Below are 18087 nucleotides of genomic sequence, written 5' to 3'. Positions count from 1 at the left end.
GGGATAGTGGTAATGTATAATCCTCATACAGTATACCACAGAATAGCCCTAAAATTACGACCTTATACTGCATTCGAGTGCCGGGTTGTTTTGCAGGTCACAGCCTGGCCCCCCTTCACAGAGAAAAGCAAATTACAGGGTTAAACATTTCTACCCTGTAATGTGCTGATTAACACGGGTATTTATTCTGTGTGAAAGGGTCAACCCAGGTCAAAATTCTCTGGTCTTCAACCTTGGTCTCCCTCCACCACCATACCTCCCAACTTCTGTCAGTATGAAATAGGGACACTCGCGCGGCGAAGCTGCGCGAGCGCACGAAAAGGGGGCGGGGCTTATGCAAATGAAGGCGCGGCTTATGCTAATTAGCCGTGACCTCATTTTCATACGAGAATAGACGCTACTACTAGATTGGGGGTCTCCCAACTGCCACCCCCCCGCAGCGGGACAATGCCTGCCGCGGGTGGGACAGCGGGACAGGACCCGAAAATCGGGACGGTACCTCTAAAATCGTGACAGTTGGGAGGTATGCACCACTAACCCTGAACCTTACTCCCTCTGTCAATCACCCCTGCACCTCACTCCTTCTGCCACTCACCCCTGCACCTCAATACTTCAGCCCCTCACCCCTGCACCTCACTCCATACGTCACTCACCACAGCACATTAGTCCCTGATTCAATCACTGACCCCTGCACCTGACTCATTATGCCACTCACCCCAGCACCTGAATCATTCCGCACCTCACTCATATGTCACTCACCCCGGCACCTCATTACCATTGCCCCTAACCTTTGCACCTCACTACCCCTGCCACTGACTGCTGCACCTCACTCCCTCCATCATTCACCCCTGCACCTCACTCCCTCCGCCACTTACCTCAGCACCTTACTCCTTCTGCCACTCACCTGCACACCTCAACAATACTTCAGTTCCTCAGCCCTGCACCTCACTCCATACGTCACTCACCACAGCACATTAGTCCCTGATTCAATCACTGACCCCTGCACCTGACTCATTATGCCACTCACCCCAGCACCTGACTCATTCCGCACCTCACTCATATATCACTCACCCCGGCACCTCATTACCATTGCCCCTAACCTTTGCACCTCACTACCCCTGCCACTGACTGCTGCACCTCACTCCCTCCATCATTCACCCCTGCACCTCATTCCCTCCGCCACTCACCTCAGCACATACTGTATTTCCTGCTTCCATCACTTACCCCTGCACCTCACTCTCACTATCACTCAGCCTGCACCTAATTTCCTCCGTCACTCAGTCCAGTACCTGACTCCCTCAACAATTGACCCCTGCTGCACCTCAATCCCTCCACCACTGACCCCTGCACCTCACTCCCTCCGTCACTCACCCCTGCACCTCACTCCCTCCATCACTCACCACTACACCTTACTCCTCTGCAACTTACCCCTGCACATTAGTCCCTGCTTCCATTACTGGCCCCAGCACCTGACTACCTCTGTCACTGACCCCTGCACCTCCCAATTTCTGTCACTCATTCCAGCCCCTTAATACTTTCGTCACTCAGTCTAGCACCCCACTACCTCATCCACTGACCCCTACACCTCATTACCTCTGCCATTCACACCTACACCTCAATCCCCGCTTCTAACCTATACTACTTAAGCCTGCAGCATGCATTTATTATAGCTGCTGGGTACCAATTCCAGCAATTGTGACCCGGGGGTGGAGTGCGGGCATCTATTGTGGTAAAGCCCCCCCTTGCATTCCAGCAAATTGAATAGATAAGGCAGTATGGTAGAGGAGAGATGTGGGATCCGAGCAGCTCTGATCCGGCTCCCACCACCAATAAGTGAAGAAGGGGGTTTTGTCTTTAGCAGATGCGTAGAGCAATGAATGCACTGAGCGGAGCTATGATGGAAAAGAACTATGCTGTTCACATGAATGCATTAAAGGACCCTGAACCCCCACATCGCTGTGCAAAAATTACCATTTTTTGGGGGGAGAGGCTAAATTAATGCAAATTGTGCCATTTTAGCCCTGGCCTCTCCTCATACACCTGTGAATCGTGGTATTTGCTGCACTGGGGGCAAGGTGATGACCTCTAACAGTCTCCTCTCGGTAAAAGTAGGTAAGTATGGGTCCCTGCTGCTCTATGACCCCTTGGTGCAGTAAAGTGATGCACCTAGGACTAGTGCTGGTGTGAAAGGGCCAAATTCCAGGGACTTATACCCAGGGATTTCAACTCTGCTAGCTACCAGGGTTGGTCCAGGGACCTTCCTGGGATAGTGGGGTTGGCACATAATACGCCTTTCCCACCAGCCTAAATTCCCGGGTTGGGCCTGGCAACAACCCACGACTAGCACTGGTGTGTAAATTTCCCGGGATTTTATGCTCCATAGCAGGGTTGTTTCCGAGTTCAACCCGGGGTCCTGGCTGGTATGAAAGGAGTAGGGGTACTTACCCGTTTTGCCGGTCGTCGGTGTGTGCTGTCAGGCCGGGGATCCACACCGGCAGCGGGCACAGATGACAGGACAGGCGTGGATAAAGATGGTGCAGCTCTCTGGCACCCTCACTGCAGCCGGAGAGCTGCGTCATCTGTGCCCACTGTCTGACCTTTTATCTGCTCCCGCCGCCTGTGTGGATCCCAGGCCTGCACCGAGGACCGGCAACCCAGGGTGAGTACTCTCCACCGCCATCCCACCTCCTCCCCACCTCTGCCAACCCGGGCATGATCCCTGGGCCGTATTCCCGGGTGGGTCTCTACATTTTCTATTGTGAAAGGGGCATAACGTGCAGTGACATGTCCCTCCGGCCTGTGTTACCTCTGCTGATGCTGATTGGCTATGCAGGGCAACTTAATGTTGTTGTGGATTTTTAGAGGCATCACACAGCATGCAGGAAGACACTGTGCAAGCTCTGAAGCACAACAGAATTTTACACAGGGCCTGATTGAGGGGGGTGTCATGCTCCACCCAGAGGGCGTGTCTAGTTCCATATATGGAGAGATTGTGAACATGGAACCTAGAAGCGTGGTGTGTACTGTACATCTGAGAGGAATCTTTTAAAATGACTTGTATCGAAATGTAGATGAGCTCAAAAGCAGTAAGTAAGAGCTACTATACTTGCTAAAGAAAAGTCACTGATATGTGTCAGGGATTGTTCATCTATTGTGTTTTACATGTGGTTCCATATAAATGGTCACAAGACATGCATGTAGCCAAACACAGGATTTTTAGAGGCAGGTTTCCAAATGTAATCCAAAATCTCCCATTCTGCAGTGCATTGAAGTACGGGAATCTGGGGAAGTGCTAACAGCCCTGAAAATTGGTATTTTTATACATTGGGTACTGTATGGAATACAGTATTAATATTTAAAAGTATGGATGGTCTATAGTATAGGCTGTTTCAAATATTTAAATAAGATAACTGGTCAGGAAAAGGTTAAACGTATAATAAATAAACACACAAACAATAGAACCATTACTGCACTTTCTATGCTCACAATCTCCCACTTCATGGTAAGGCTCCTGTCTCTTCATCCTGGCAGCTGCTCTCCACTGCGATGTTTGAGGGCTCAGATCCACACATACAATAAATGTGGTAGAAGTTGCTGGTACACTAGGTATGTTCAGCAGCTCTGCTCTGTCCCCTGCATTATGTGGTGCTCTATTGATCATATTATATACCATTGCTATTGTTGTCATATTTAAGGCACTTGCCAAGAAGAGGGGGGGTTCCGGGCAACCAGAGACCCCCCTGCATTTGCCTATGAAAGGGGTCATTGGGCCAGATTCTCTAAGCTTCAAAAGTGATAAAAAAGAGAATGATAAACAGCCAGCCAATCAGCTCCTACCTGACATTTTTCAAACACAGTCTGTGACATGGCAGGTAGGATCTGACTGGCTGTCTGTTTATCACTCTTCATTTTATCACTTTTGAAGCTAATACCGCTTTCAGACCGCACTCCGAACACGGCTTATTGACGTGTTCACGGGGCCTAAACACGGGTCACGGTGCGGTCTGAAAAGGCCACCACGGGTCGAGCAACACGGGTGTTCAACCCTGGTAATGACCAGGGTTGAACACGGCTATGACCCGTGTCAAGTGCAGTGTGAACGGGTGCCTGGGTCGAGCGACCCGTGTCCCGTTCACAGTATGGAGGAGGCAGCACTGTCAGCTCCAAGTACTGCCTCCTCCCGAGCCCCCGATGACGCGCCGCTGCCCAGCACCGCCCCATGTGATGTCACCGACTCGGCAATATGCCGTGTCGGAACTTTCAGACCGCATTGCCGTGTTGCTCTGGGGATGGGACCCGTGTCCTAATCCCGTGTGCGACACGGCATTTGCGGTCTGAAAGTAGTATTAGAGAATCTGGCCCATTGTGTTTTATCACCAGGGCTGGGAAATAGAGCAGATGATTCAATGTAATTGTATCTATTTCTCATTCCTTTTTTCCCCCAAAAAATGTAACAGCTGCATAATGTGGGCTAGGTGAAATGAGGGAGATGGCTAGACTAATGAGGGAGAGAGGGAGATTGCTGCTATTTCAGGGAGTCTCCTGCAGAATGCAGGAGGATAGACAACTATGAGTTAACCCCTGAAAGCCTGCAATGTGTGCAAAACTGTCCCATTTTTTGCAGAACGTCCAGTTTTTTTGGTATATTACCGCATTCCTCCTGGGGCCGGCAGTGTTCCGCAGCAAGGGGGGGGGGGGGGGGGGGCAGTTGGTAGTCCCCCTTGTCCCCTGTAAATAGACGCTGTGTGCACAGCATCTATTCCTGCAGCTTCACGGTCTGAGGACATAGCCAGCAGCTCCCAAAGCCACTAGCCATGCCCCCACAGCGGGAAAAACAGGAGCGTGGTCTCTTGGAAATAGGCCATGCCCTATTGCTGTGAGGCCACGCCCCCACATTTTGGTTGCGCACCTCCGATGCACGAACCAACCATCTTCCCGATGGCTTAATATTGGGCAGTAAGCAACACACCCCAGCAGTGCTATTTAACCCTGCCTGAAAGCCTGCAATGTCTGCAAAGGCCCCCATCCTTCTCTCTCTCCATCTACCCCTCTCTAATGACCTCATCTTTGTGGGCCTAAAAAAGTCCATTTGTAATGACATTCTCATAGAAATGCAGGGTCATCCCAGGTTCAGTATTAAAGGTGCCAACTCAGGATGTCCCTGCTTCAAAAGCATGTGTAAACGGGACCCAACCCCAGGGAATGTCCCTGCATGTCCCAGGAATTTAATCCCCGGGTTGGTCTCTGCATTTCTGGTGTGAAAGTGATATATGTGACACAGAGACAGGCTGGGTACGCCTGCATTTTTCCTGACAGCAAATTTCCCCTGCAAATGGCTAGTTACCACCCTCAAACGCCGGCTACCTGTCAGTCAATTTGCGAGGCGATTACGATTCGACTTTTTACTAGTTCATTTGCAATTTTGGCTTGTGTATGCGCACTGCGATCCATACGCATGTGCAGACATTTGATTGGTCTACGAAATCGCACATAAACTATCAACTTTGAATCAGGCACCTAAATCCTCTCACGGGATTTTTAGCTTCCTCGTGCCTTGCTCTCAGTATCTCATGCACTGCTACAGACACTAGGATATGGATCAAAGGGTCAATAGTGTCCAGGATGGCTAACATTGACACTCCAGCTGTTGATGAAGTACACATCCCAGCATGCTCTGTATCAGATTTAGCATGGCCAAAATAGCAAAACTGAAGCCTTACCTGTCTTGCTGGTCCCGTCCCGGCTCCATTGCTGGCTTCTTTCTTCTGCTAGTGAGACAGACCAACACAAAATGTCCGCCCCCATACAGCAGACAGTTTCAGAGAACTGTCTGCTATATGGGGCGGACATTTTATTGTGGTCCGTCTCACTAGCAGAAGAATGACCAGTGAAGTCAGGTAAGGCTGCGGTCGGCGGATTGCCGGGCGGCAGATGGGCGGACGGGAGGGGGCTAACTATAGCACCACAACCCCCCGTTGCCCATACATGCACAGCGCCCCCCCCCCCCCGAGGCCGCGGGGGCTGCGGTGCTATAGTTACGCCTCTGCCTGTCTCCCTCCGTATAGTCCACGTGGATCCTAAAGCATGAAACATTGCATACCTCCCAACTGTCCTGCTTTTCTTGGGACTATCCCATGTTTTTGGGACGGTCCCGCGCTGGGGGTGAGAAAGGGCAGTTGAGGGTCCCCCACTGCTGAGCAGAGATCTGGGGATGAGATGTTGTGCACATGCCTTCATAGTGACTAAAACGGGATTGGCTTTGCGATCTTGGGACACTTTTGACTGACAGTCATTAGGCCAACGTCTGGATCCCAACTACCCAGACTCAGACAGCAGGGGAAGCACAACAAAGCCCCTTGCGGGCTCGCTGCGCTCGCCACGTGACACGCACTGTGGCTTGCTACGCTCACCACCTATTCTCCCTCTATGGGGGCTGTGGACCCCCGAGGGAGAATAGCAGGTGGCCGTCGGGACCCCGAGTGTCGGGGTTTTAACAGTCGGGATTCCGATGTCAGTGTAATGACTAGAGACAGGATTATATGCATTTGCATATTTGCATATGCATTTGTATATTTTGCCCATTCTCACTGGTTATTGCATATTTTACCTAAAATCTAGTGATGGTGCATATTTTAGGCCCCGCCCCCGTTCCATCCGCGAGTCACAGCACTGCTTTGCTCTGTTGCTGCTGGTCAGGTAGTGGTAGAGTGTGCAGGCTGGGGCAATATGTGCGCAGTGTGGGGGACCTTTGATGTACGCTATGTCTGACACTGCTATAGGCTGCCAATCCATGTTGATAAAAGTCAGTCAGGGCGGATGCCATTATGAAGCTCCTGAACCTTTGCCTGCCCCTGGCCAGGGACTTTACACCAAGAGACAGACTTCTACAGCAGAGGAGGCGGGCGGAAGGACTGTGACATCACGCAGCGCAGAGGAAATGCCGTGTCACAGTGAGTATGCTGCGCAGGGAGGAAGCCTTCCACTGCGCCGTCCTCACACGCTATGCTGACATCTGATCCCTCGGCGCTGGAGATGAGGGTCCGTGTAGTTGATGCAAGAAGAGCCTAGGACGCTGCAGTCTGCTGTAGCAGCCAGGAAGAAAAAAATCCTGTGTACAGCACTAGAAATCTGCAGATGCTGTGGGCCTTTTTTTGAGGTTTATTTGCAACTAATTGTATGCTGATTTATGAATAAATAAGTTAAAAAGTACTTTTTTTGTTATTTAATGTAGCCTACTTTAACACTTTTCATGCATATTTTAAGTATTTTTCATGCACATTTACATGCATATTTAAAGCTTTTTATGTTGCATATAATCCTGTCTCTAGTAATGACTGTCAGAATTCCGACTGTCTGTCAGCCATACGGCACCCCTGTGGACATCTAAAAGTTGGCAGGTATGAAATTGCGATAGAAAAAAAATCTTTAAAAAATGCATGTCAACCTTTTCATGTGTCAGCACGTCCTATTGCTTGCGTCTACTTTTGTCAATGTTGTCTTAGTTTATGTCAACCTTGTTTCCATGTCGACTTTTTCATGGTCGACCTATTGACTGCCGCCCTGTATGATTCGTATACCCTGACACTAGGCCGCTCCTATTGCTTGCTTTGTCAATGTTGACCTAGGTTATGTCAACCTTGTGTCCATGTCGACCTATTGACTGTCGACTTATATGATCCGTAACTATACCCTGAGTAACACTAGCCGGCTCCTGAGTCCTGATGACGAGGAGGAGGACTAGACGTGCGGCATGGAGTCAGATGCCGGCGACGGCTCCTCCCAGTCCTAGTGTGGGGCGGGCACAGACGGAGAGACATGGCCGCTGCTGGGACAGCGCTTGACCGGGCTGCTGCCGACTGGTTGACGTGGGACAAGGTGAGGCGGCGGTCTCCCGCACAGACAGACAGGGGTGCTGCGGTGTGGTCGTGCGGGGATAGCGGTCACCTGACTTCCCCGTGCCCAGGTCACGTGTCATCCGTGTCACTGCCGGCACCGTGCTGCGTTCATTCACTGCTAGTAATGGCTGTCAGTGAGGTTCCAAACCAAGCTTGTGGCTGTCAGTGAGGTCCCCCACCCAAGCTGGTGGCTGTCAGTGGGGTTCTCCCAGCTGGTGGCTGTCAGTGGGGTCCCCCACCCCAGCTGGTGGCTGTCAGTGGGGTCCTCCCTCATCTGGTGGCTGTCAGTGGGATCCCCCCCAGCTGGTGGCTGTCAGTGGGGTCCCTCCCAGCTGGTGGCTGTCAGTGGGGTCTTCCCAGCTGGACACCGTTAAACTACAGCATATTACATAAAGGGTTGTACATACAGGCAAGCTGGTGGTGTTTTTGACTAGCCAATTTTGGCTTAAGCCCCTACACATGGGGCGAGGGGGTGCTGCGCTGAGCGACGTGCTGAAGCATGGATCGCTGGCACGCATGCGGTGCACCCACAATGTGTGCTGAGTGATCTGTGGACAGTGTTCTCTGGGGATGACTAGATTTTGACTACATGCAGTCAAGAGGTTGGGGGCGGGATGTATCAACGCTTATGTAGGGTACACACCAGGACGACCCAATCACGATGCACATCGTGAGCGGGTCGTCAGTGTCTCGTCCGACCCGCTCACGGTGACGCGGGGGGGAACGACCCGCTCACGATGTGCACCGTGAGTGGGTCCGATCTGATGGCGACCCGCACCCGGCTGTATGGTCGTCATTGAGATCCTACCGGCAGCAGGTAGGATCTCAATAACGACCGACCCGCGGGACCGCGCATCGGATCGGTATCGGTCCACAGCAGGTCAGAAAAGGGCCCAATCAGCACACAATCTACATCCATTTGATCGGAATTGGATCTAGATTGTGGGGATCGGGCCCTAGTCGTCCTGGTGTGTACCCAGCATTACCGTGGCGTTGACATCCCGTTTTCGCTTTCGCCACTTGTTCGCGTGATGTATGATTAAAGTTTTAATTTCCTGTTGTTGAAAAAATTCCGCCGGGTTGAAGTATCGCGGAGTTTCCGGCGTGAAAGATCCTCCCATTGCAGAGTATTGTAGCTGAAGCGCTGTGTGATGTATTAACACTCGCAGCGCTCAGCTTCTCTTACATATAATTCGCCTTGTATTGCTGGCGAACTGCAGTTGTGACAGTTCAATTATTAAAGTATAATGTATTTCCAGTGTTGTATTTACCTTATGAAAACAGGTTGTGCTGTGGGATGTATTTTACTTGTTGTATGGGAGGCAAGATTGGTTCTTTTTGCCTAGCCCTGATGATCTGTGCCTCACACCTTCCAAAAAAGAACCAATTTTGCCTCCCATACAACAAGTAAAATACATCCCACAGCACAACCCAATAAGGTAAATACAACACTGGAAATACATTATACTTTAATAATTGAACTGTCACAACTGCAGTTCGCCAGCAATACAAGGGATAAGTCAAAAAAAGCTGAGCGCTGCGAGCCGGGGAAACCCAGCCAGCAGCAGGACGCATCTGCGCACGAAAAAAAAAAAACCCGAAAAGATTCCGACGGAGGTCTGCATTACCGCAGACCTAAGAAGAGAGGGAAAAAATTATACATAACGCGGAAAACTCAGCAAAAAGCCAGCGAAAACACCACGAAAAAAAGGACTCCACTTCACTACAGAAATGCGAGTATTGATACATCCCGCCCTGGGAGAGATGCAACAAGCATCACAAAAATCTTGCGATCTTTGACTCCAGCCTCTGCATGCATATCAGCACTTACTAACGCCGTATGCATGAAGAATTCTGCAAAGGACGGTTCCTGAGGAAAGAGCTGTCCTTTGCGATGATAGGACATCTGGGTTATGCACATGCGCAGAGTGCTGCGCGCACTGCTATGGATGCTGGGAGGGATCCGGTTGGTTCCCTCACAGCAGGGAAATGCGAAAGAAGTCCATAGGCTTCAATGGGCAATGCTGGTTTTAAAATAGCTTTGCCTAATGTACTGCATTCCGGGCTTGGTGCATATTGGGGCTGTGGCCAAACCTCCGAAAACTGCATTTTCGGGGGTTTGGCATAATTTTTTACTTTCATGCATCTTGCCCCTTCTCAGGCAATAGCGACGGGCAGTACCGTGTATCACCATGGCCGGGCGTTATACATACAGAGCTATCTGACTTAAATAGCCTTATAATCGCCCCGTGTGTATGGGCCTTAACACTTGCAGTAACTTTAAAAAACAACAACAAAATAAAAACATCCCATATATGACACAGTACACCTATCTGCTGCAACATATTTGGTACATGTGACCATTGCACCGTATGTGTGCATTCTGGTACATGTCTACTGCACCGCACATGTGTACTTCTGAATGGTGACTTGTTGGAGGCAGCTGGCTGCAGGATACCATGACACCGGGACATGAGAATATCCCCTGGGCAGCTCTGTCCTTTCTCTCATCTTGGTGTCTCTGGCAGCGTGCAGTGCAACCAGTGCAGGCACAAAGCGGCTGGTGCAATGCGCAGCTGTCATTTATCAGTGCTCACTTGCACACTAAAATCCATGATGCAAAAGATGCATTTGGGGATATAATAATTTTCCCAGCCCCTTGTTTGTTGTTAAAGAGATGAGTTACCTAGTGATAAGTTGTCTTACACTCTCCTTGAAGTACAGCTGAACTACAGAGCTCCCAATTGAAATATGCTGAGTCGAGTGACCCGGCATTTTAACACTGGAAACGAGTGTGGTTGAACACGGAATCGACGCGGCTCATGGTGCAGTGTAAACGGGGGACATGGGACCTATGAAATGGCTGGCGCTGGTAGATGATCTACACTTAGGAGTTGCCTCTGCTGATGTTATCCACCTGGCTTTATGCCTGGTAGGGATGCCGGTCTTAAATCTTCAAAAGCCAGTTCGCACCCAGGTTGGAGCCAGATACAAAACCTGGCTATTTGGTGTAAAAGTGGTATTGCAGTATCTTCCACATGTGGTCATTCACCTCTGATACGTACTATTACCAATACCACACAGTGCAGTATTCAGGTGGTATATCCCCCCCCTGTCGGGAGTACCGTCAGTCGGGATCCCGATGTCTGTATACTGACCGCCCAAATCCCGTCTCTGGCTGCTATGCCACACACTCTACAGGACAGGGCTGGGGGAATGTTGGTCATTGGACATCTTGAACGTGTCAGTGGTTGCTATAGGATCTGAAGTAACACAAGTCACCTATAAATGTTAGATATGCAGCTTGGTACTATGTGTAGAGTATACAAATGATAATATATAATTTCCTGTGTACACTACTATACTTCAGATCTCATTAACCTGCCTTTTTATAACTGAGTTAATGATTTGTTTCTGTGCAGAATCCCAAAACCTCTACATTGGTGAAGCAGCTGGTGTCTGATGGGAAGGCAGAAGAGTTGGAGAAATGTTTTGGTTCTAGGATGGAGTTTGGTACAGCGGGGCTGCGAGCAGCGATGGGAGCTGGCATCTCCCGGATGAATGACCTGACCATTATCCAAACTACTCAGGTATCACCTAGTACCTTCTGGCATATTACCTTTATGGTCATCGGTGTGTATACCATCTCTGATTGCAAACTAGGCACTGGATGACTCAGCTCACCATCATTTATCCAGTTGATGATCATTTCTGTTCTTGTACTGACTGGCCCATTGACCAATCAGAACATGAAGGACAGGACTTTACACGTTTCTAGGGCGGAGCTGTTATTGAGTGGTCCTGCATCCTTGATGACGCAGAATCATCTGTTCTCCCCATTGATGGCAAAAGTATTCACCTTCAGTTGTAAACCATCAATGATTTGGAATAGTTGACGGCTTACATCCAAACTAGTCACTATCTTTAACTTGTATTAAATTAATGAAAGTATAGCAGAATGTTTAAGCCATAACCCATCTTTTCATTTGGATTGTTACTATCTCCAAGTCGGAGTCTATGGGGGGGGTATGCAATCTGGGATCACGGCTGTCAATCCCTGCCGACAGCCGCGATCCTGGCCCGTTTGCGGTCAGATCAATCGCATATCGACAGACTGGATTCAATGTCCCGCCTGCCGATGGGCGCAGAGGGGGCGTGGCCACGAAAACGGCCATGGATTGTCGTTCTGCGGCCCGGATAACGACAATCCACGGCCGTTATCAGCAGAACAGGCCCGACCGCTTCTGAAGTCTGGCCCGTTCTGCCGTGATCCCGCATCAATGCTGTCATTAATGACAGCATTGAATAGGGAGCTGGCGCTATTTCGCGGCAGCAGATTGCATACCCCCTAAGACATGTTACATGACTGCTAAAAACCTTTTTTAAGTTTTTAAAGAGGGGAAGGGGAAACTCGCACAGACTTATTGGTTATTTGTAAAGTATTTATGAAACCAACGCAGAAAAATGATCTGACACAGCTGTCTCAAAAAATAACTTAGTGGGTGGTGCTACCTAGACTCATGGATTTAGACACGTGAAAAACACAGAGGGAAAAGATGACTCTTTTTGTTGGGGCACTTCTTACGTATCATTAAATTGATGTTAACATGTATAACATTTTATTAGGTATGCATTAAAAAATATAGAACAGACACCTATGTTTGTAGGGGTAGTGTTTCACAAAAGTTATTTAGCCAATCAAAATGTATGTAGTGAGTATATGGCGGAAACTAGAGAAGCACGTGACTACTTTTATGTGATTCTTAAATTGATAAGTGATTTAGCTTGGATGCTTAGCGTTCTCGGATCTAGGATTCCCAAAAATCCTGTGAGGCATTAATAAGTGAGTGATTTTCATCTACAAAATATATTAAATAAATAAAGTATATATACAGGTTTAAAAATTGGCAAAAATCTTATATACATATAAATGATGATCACAGATGGGATGCCACAATTATTGGCTGTAAGGTTCTATAATAGTCATTTAGTATATCCAGGGCTGCCGAGAGGTATGCTGGGCCCGCTAAAATCAGAGGTGTGGCCTAATTGTGGGGGTGGGGCTACCTACCACAGTTAGGCCATGCCCCAAAATTATTGCAGGGAGAGTAAAAAAACCCTCTAAAGTCGGGGGGGGGGGGGGGTCTATTATCCCCCCACCCCTTCATCATAAGCAGCAGCAGCAGCACACACCTACAGCACATGCTGTGCTCACAGTAGGCTCAGCATGAGCTCTTACACTGTCAGTGAGACACTCATGCTGAGCCTGCTGTCAGCACAGCACATGCTGTAGGTGTGTGCTGCTGCCCGGGAGGCATGGAGGGGGTCGGACCACGACCCCCACGGGCCCCTCCAGCAATCCCAGGTAATTAGTACTGCTAACTGAACTGTTGTGATACAGTACCCCTACAAACATAGGTGTATGTTCTATATTTTTTAATGCATACCTAATAATAAAATATTATAAATTGTAACATCAATTTAATGATACATAAGAAGTGACCCAACAAAAAGTCATCTTTTTCCCGCTCTTTTTTTCATGTGTCTAAATCCATGAGTCTAGGTAGCACCACCCACTAAGTTATTTTTTTTAGACATCTGTGTCAGATCATTTTTCTGCATGTTGGTTCCATATAAATAACCAATACATCTGTGTATTTCCCCTTCCAATTTCCCTCTCTAAAAACTTAAAAAAGGTTTCTAGCAGTCATGTAACTTGTCATAGACTCCCGACTTAAATAGTGACAATCCAAATGAGAAGACTGGTTATGGCTTAAACATTTTTTTCATTTGCCTTTTTTTTTAATTTGCAAAGTTTTCTTCCACCCCAAACAATTGGGGATTTCCAGGCTTAGTAATTGCTGACCTTTGTTACAAGCTCTTAATATATTCTGCTTGCATCACATTACCCATTGGCTGATAATCTAATTTTAGATTTTCCTGAATTATCCTTATTATGATCATGTGCGTTTAATAATTGAAGGGACATGATTGTGACTTACTGAGTCAATGTCATTTGCTGTGGGCACAGACAACACCAGGAAATAGTTGCATCACATTCTGTAATGGGAGTCAGGTGTTGTAATAATGAGATTTTGACACTGTGACTACTGTGTGAGTCTGTGCCTTCAGAGATGAGTTTACAGCATTAAGGGGGGTATTAAGTAGTGGCACTCGCCTTTTTAATGGTGCCGTTTCCGACAGCAATGAAGGCAGTTTCCGACTGGTCGGATCTGTTTTGTCGGAAATGGAGGATCATCGAATTCACGTACGGATTTCGTCAAATCCGCGGCAGCTTTCACCAATCCTTGGACTTTTCGATATTCAGAACATTGAATTCCGAATGACGAGTTGCAGTTGAGGGAAAGGAAGACGGCATGGGATTCAGACTGTTGGAATCCCGGATTGACTACCCCACTAATTGACTACCCCCCTAAACCAATGTTTGACTTGGTTTCAGTAATATTTCCAAATATATATATGGCATTCCCTCCAAGAGTAGCTTCCATAGAACAAGAGATTATATTACTGAGTGGTCACTATATTTGTATTGTCTGTTAAGCTTGAACAGATGGAGCGCCCTTCATTCTTGCGGGGGCTGGGGGTGGATTCGCCAGCCGCCGGAAAGGGACGTGCGCACATCCCCGTACTACGGGACTCTCCCCCCGGTCCCCACTGCTTCACCGCCGGTCCTTGCCGCCTGATCCCACCTCCCTGCTCCCCCCCTAACCCTGCCCGTCTCCCTGAAGCGGAGACGGGCAGGGTTCGCGTCCCCCGCCGCCAGGAAACTGGGACGATCGCGCGTCCCAGTCAGATGGAGCGCTGGGGCTCGCCAGCAAGGGGGTTCCGTCAAGCCCCAGCGCTGGCTGAGAGGCACTCCATCTGTAGCATACTGTTTGTGACCTTTAGCAGAGCTTTAGGATTCCTGTAGGGAAGGGTAAAGACACAAGTATGGAGAATGCACAAAGGTGGAAACCACAGACCTGGGCCATGCACATTGAAAAATAAAAAACATTGCGAGATATAATACAGCTTGCAAGATTGGCAAACTTTTATCCATAAACCATCCCATGTCTGTCTGATGCTTCATGCTGGTAACAACCCAAACGCCCTGCCCCGAGGTGATAGGTAAATACATACATAGAAAGAAGCTCATTCCGAGTTTGATGACAACACAAGTGGCGGCTTATTTCCCCAGCAATTTGCTCTTGAAGTGTGCACCTTTGTCTTTGCCCTGGTAACCCAGCTGCTTGCGCCAAGAGACTCGGGACAGGAGTTGGTGTAGACATACAGTAGCTGGAGTATAGTAAGAGCATATTGATGTAATACCCTATATACAAGAAGTACAAAGGTATAAACCGGAGTAAAGGATGCTTTTTATGTTGGAAAAATGTATAAAAAAAATCTCTCTCCTAAGCTGCGGGAGAAAAAGACAGAAAGGTATTCTGTATAAATGAAATGTTATAATGTAACATGGTAGGGTTACCACCACCTGTCCAGGATTACTGTGGACAGTCCGCTAATTAAGACCAAAGTCCAGAGGGGTGGTGTTCCCGGACTATACAATAGGCAGCTACGGTAGTATATTACTGACAGTGAATAGTGCTGAGAGGTCTCTGAGGGAAGCTTCCAGAGCTCCCTTGTGCCGAATGGCAGGGGAATCGCATGTTAGCCATGGGACATTGGGCGTGTCACAAGGAGGTCACGCGACTGTCCTAGAGAAGAGTATAAAAAAAGGACCCCGGGAACTGTTAGTCAGGTTGCAGTTTCCCCTCAGAGTGATCACATCCTTTGGGTTGCCGCCAGCAGCTGAGCTGTACACAGCAGTAGTGCTAGGAGCTGCAAGGGCAGCCAGAGCACAGCACGCACTGCAGGGAGAGCCTGGTGGTGCTAGTACCTGGCTAGGGAGCTAGGAGGCTGTCACACCAGCATCAGTGGCATGTTACAGCATAGAAGTCCCGAATATCGTTACTGAGCCATCAGGGTACAGTCCCAGGAAATGATCAGACATGCAGCTGCACATGGCTTCTCTATCCCCGACTGCTGGGCATCTGGATGACTTGTCACTTGGAGGCCCAGGAGCAAATCAGGGGGTGCCACACAGTAGCACTTTGCCAGCTGCGGGGCTGTCCCCAGCTTCTGTCTCTATGCATTAAATGGACGCCTTACACACGTATGCAGCAGCTAGCGTAAAGCGCACTGACCTTTACACTGAAAGAAAGCCTCGAAAGTCATCTTTGAGGTCAAACGTGTAGATACAATAGGGGGTATCAAATGAGCACCAAAGAAACAGGAGCGAAAAACTGTAATTTTTCTCGAGTTTACCAGATGTTTCTCTGATATTATTTTTCGGCCTATCCAATTTGCTACCCGGAAAATAAATACACTTACTACCGTAAAAACAGTGAAACCGGTGTGTTTTCGGCTGCCACAGCCGGGTCACTTCAGTGATTTGGTTTAGTCTGTCTGAGGCAGGTTAAACAAAATACCCAATAAGCCACAGCATGCGCCAGCTTATCGGGGCTCATTGGATAGTCCAGTCCCTGGCTGGGTAATTAACCGCAAGTAATTGAATCCCCCCCCCCAGTGCATGTTTAGGTATAGATTTTCCTAATACTAAACTGCATTTTGTTTCACCCCTAGGGGTTCTGCAGGTACCTTGAGAAAAGTATCAGCGATTTGAAGGACAGAGGTGTAGTCATTGGCTATGATGCCCGAGCACACCCGGCAAGTGGAGGTAGCAGTAAAAGGTGGGTTAAATGTTTAATATATGATTCTTGACAGGGGTAAGTAATTTGCTAACCTTTTCCACTTGCCTACATATGGCAGTGCTTGCTGGGAGTTATACTGCATATTATGCTGCTTGGGATAATACACGTAGCAATAGCAATTACACCAGGTGCACATGGATAGTGGAAAAAGCCTGCATTATATTATTATCACACATATACACCATAATAAATAGATATTATGTAATATGCCAAATATATCATATCTACATAAGTATAACTGAATGGTGTGTGTGTGTGTGTGTGTTCCACGATAACTCTCGAACGCTTTAACTAATCGTCTTCAAACTTTGCACACTACCTACACTATCATCTTCAGGGACAATTTAAGTTCGAATATGGGTTTAAGGGCGCTGTTATAAGGGTCCCTGCTATTTCTGTGGTTTTCATGCATTTTGATATGTTGTTGGAAAGCTTATGACTTTCTGAATACAACCAGGGCTGCTGAAAGCACCACCGGTAAACAGGGGCATGGTCAACGGGAGGGGCTTGGTCAACTGGAAGGGGTGTGGCCATAATGTAAAAATATTATGCAGCGGGGGGAGGGGGACACTGGACCCAGGCCCCTCCAACAGACCTGGGCCTGGGTAAAAAGTACCCGCACTCCCCTCCTCAACGGCACTAAATACAACACATAAACAGACTCCCTTAAGTGGACCCTTAACCCCCTGAGTGGTGGGTTTTCTTGGAGCAGGACAAACCTACAAGGGCAGATTTGTCCTGCTCCATAAATACTGGGGCTGCTGCAGGCTTCGGCTGTTTGCGGCCGCTCTGAGAAGTCCGGGGCCACTTGGTTCAGGCACTCAGATGTTAATCTGTTCAGGCATTCCCGTGTTCGAGCGGCGATGGGGAGGATTGGCGATGGGGGTGGTGATGGGGAGGATTGGCAATGGGCAGGGGATCAGTGACAGGGGTTATGGTGGTGTGCCAGTGGTTCACTGCTTTCTTTTCAGTGGCATGCCTGGAAATGTTGAAATGTCTCGCTTCTTCAGCGCAGCTCAGCCAGAGAAATTTCCAGCCATACCACTGAAGGGGTCCATTAAATGAAAAACATTTTCACTTTACAAAACTTTTGAGAATTGGATAAGTATAAACCTTCGCCCGTTGAAATATTTCCAAACCAGAATTAATTATATTCCCACCAGCCAAGAATAGTTACCAACCTGATCTCTCTATCACTGTTGAGAACACAACAATTAATTCTACTCCACAAGCTCGCTGCCTTAGGGGTCATCATCCTCAACTCTGAACCGTCCTTTATTACCTCACATTCAGTCTGTCTCTAAATCATGTTACATGCATCTAAAAAACCTTACACAATACACTGCAAAAACTCTAAATTATGCACTCATTCTCATTATCTCATGCATTGATTATTGCAATAGCCTCCTTGGATGCGGGAC

The 18087-nt window shown here is 48.4% G+C and overlaps 1 protein-coding gene across 2 annotated transcripts in view; it reads left to right on the top strand.

The window, feature by feature from the left end:
- Positions 1-7726: 7726 nt before the first annotated feature.
- The window catches only part of PGM2 (phosphoglucomutase 2), a 39251-nt gene continuing 28890 nt past the window's right edge, over positions 7727-18087 (top strand). For both annotated transcript variants that reach the window (XM_083158526.1, XM_083158525.1), the window contains exons 1-3: positions 7727-7875; positions 11318-11485; positions 16539-16645. In XM_083158526.1, coding sequence (XP_083014652.1) covers positions 7816-7875; positions 11318-11485; positions 16539-16645 — 335 coding nt within the window. In that variant the 5' untranslated portion in view covers positions 7727-7815. The remainder of the gene's footprint in view (positions 7876-11317; positions 11486-16538; positions 16646-18087) is intronic.

The sequence above is a fragment of the Crinia signifera genome, chromosome 1, assembly GCF_055691185.1.
Source record: "Crinia signifera chromosome 1, ASM5569118v1, whole genome shotgun sequence".
In the NCBI taxonomy this organism is placed as follows: Eukaryota; Metazoa; Chordata; class Amphibia; order Anura; family Myobatrachidae; genus Crinia; species Crinia signifera.
Note: the sequence above shows the minus strand (reverse complement) of the source record. Positions and strands in the feature narration are given on the sequence as shown.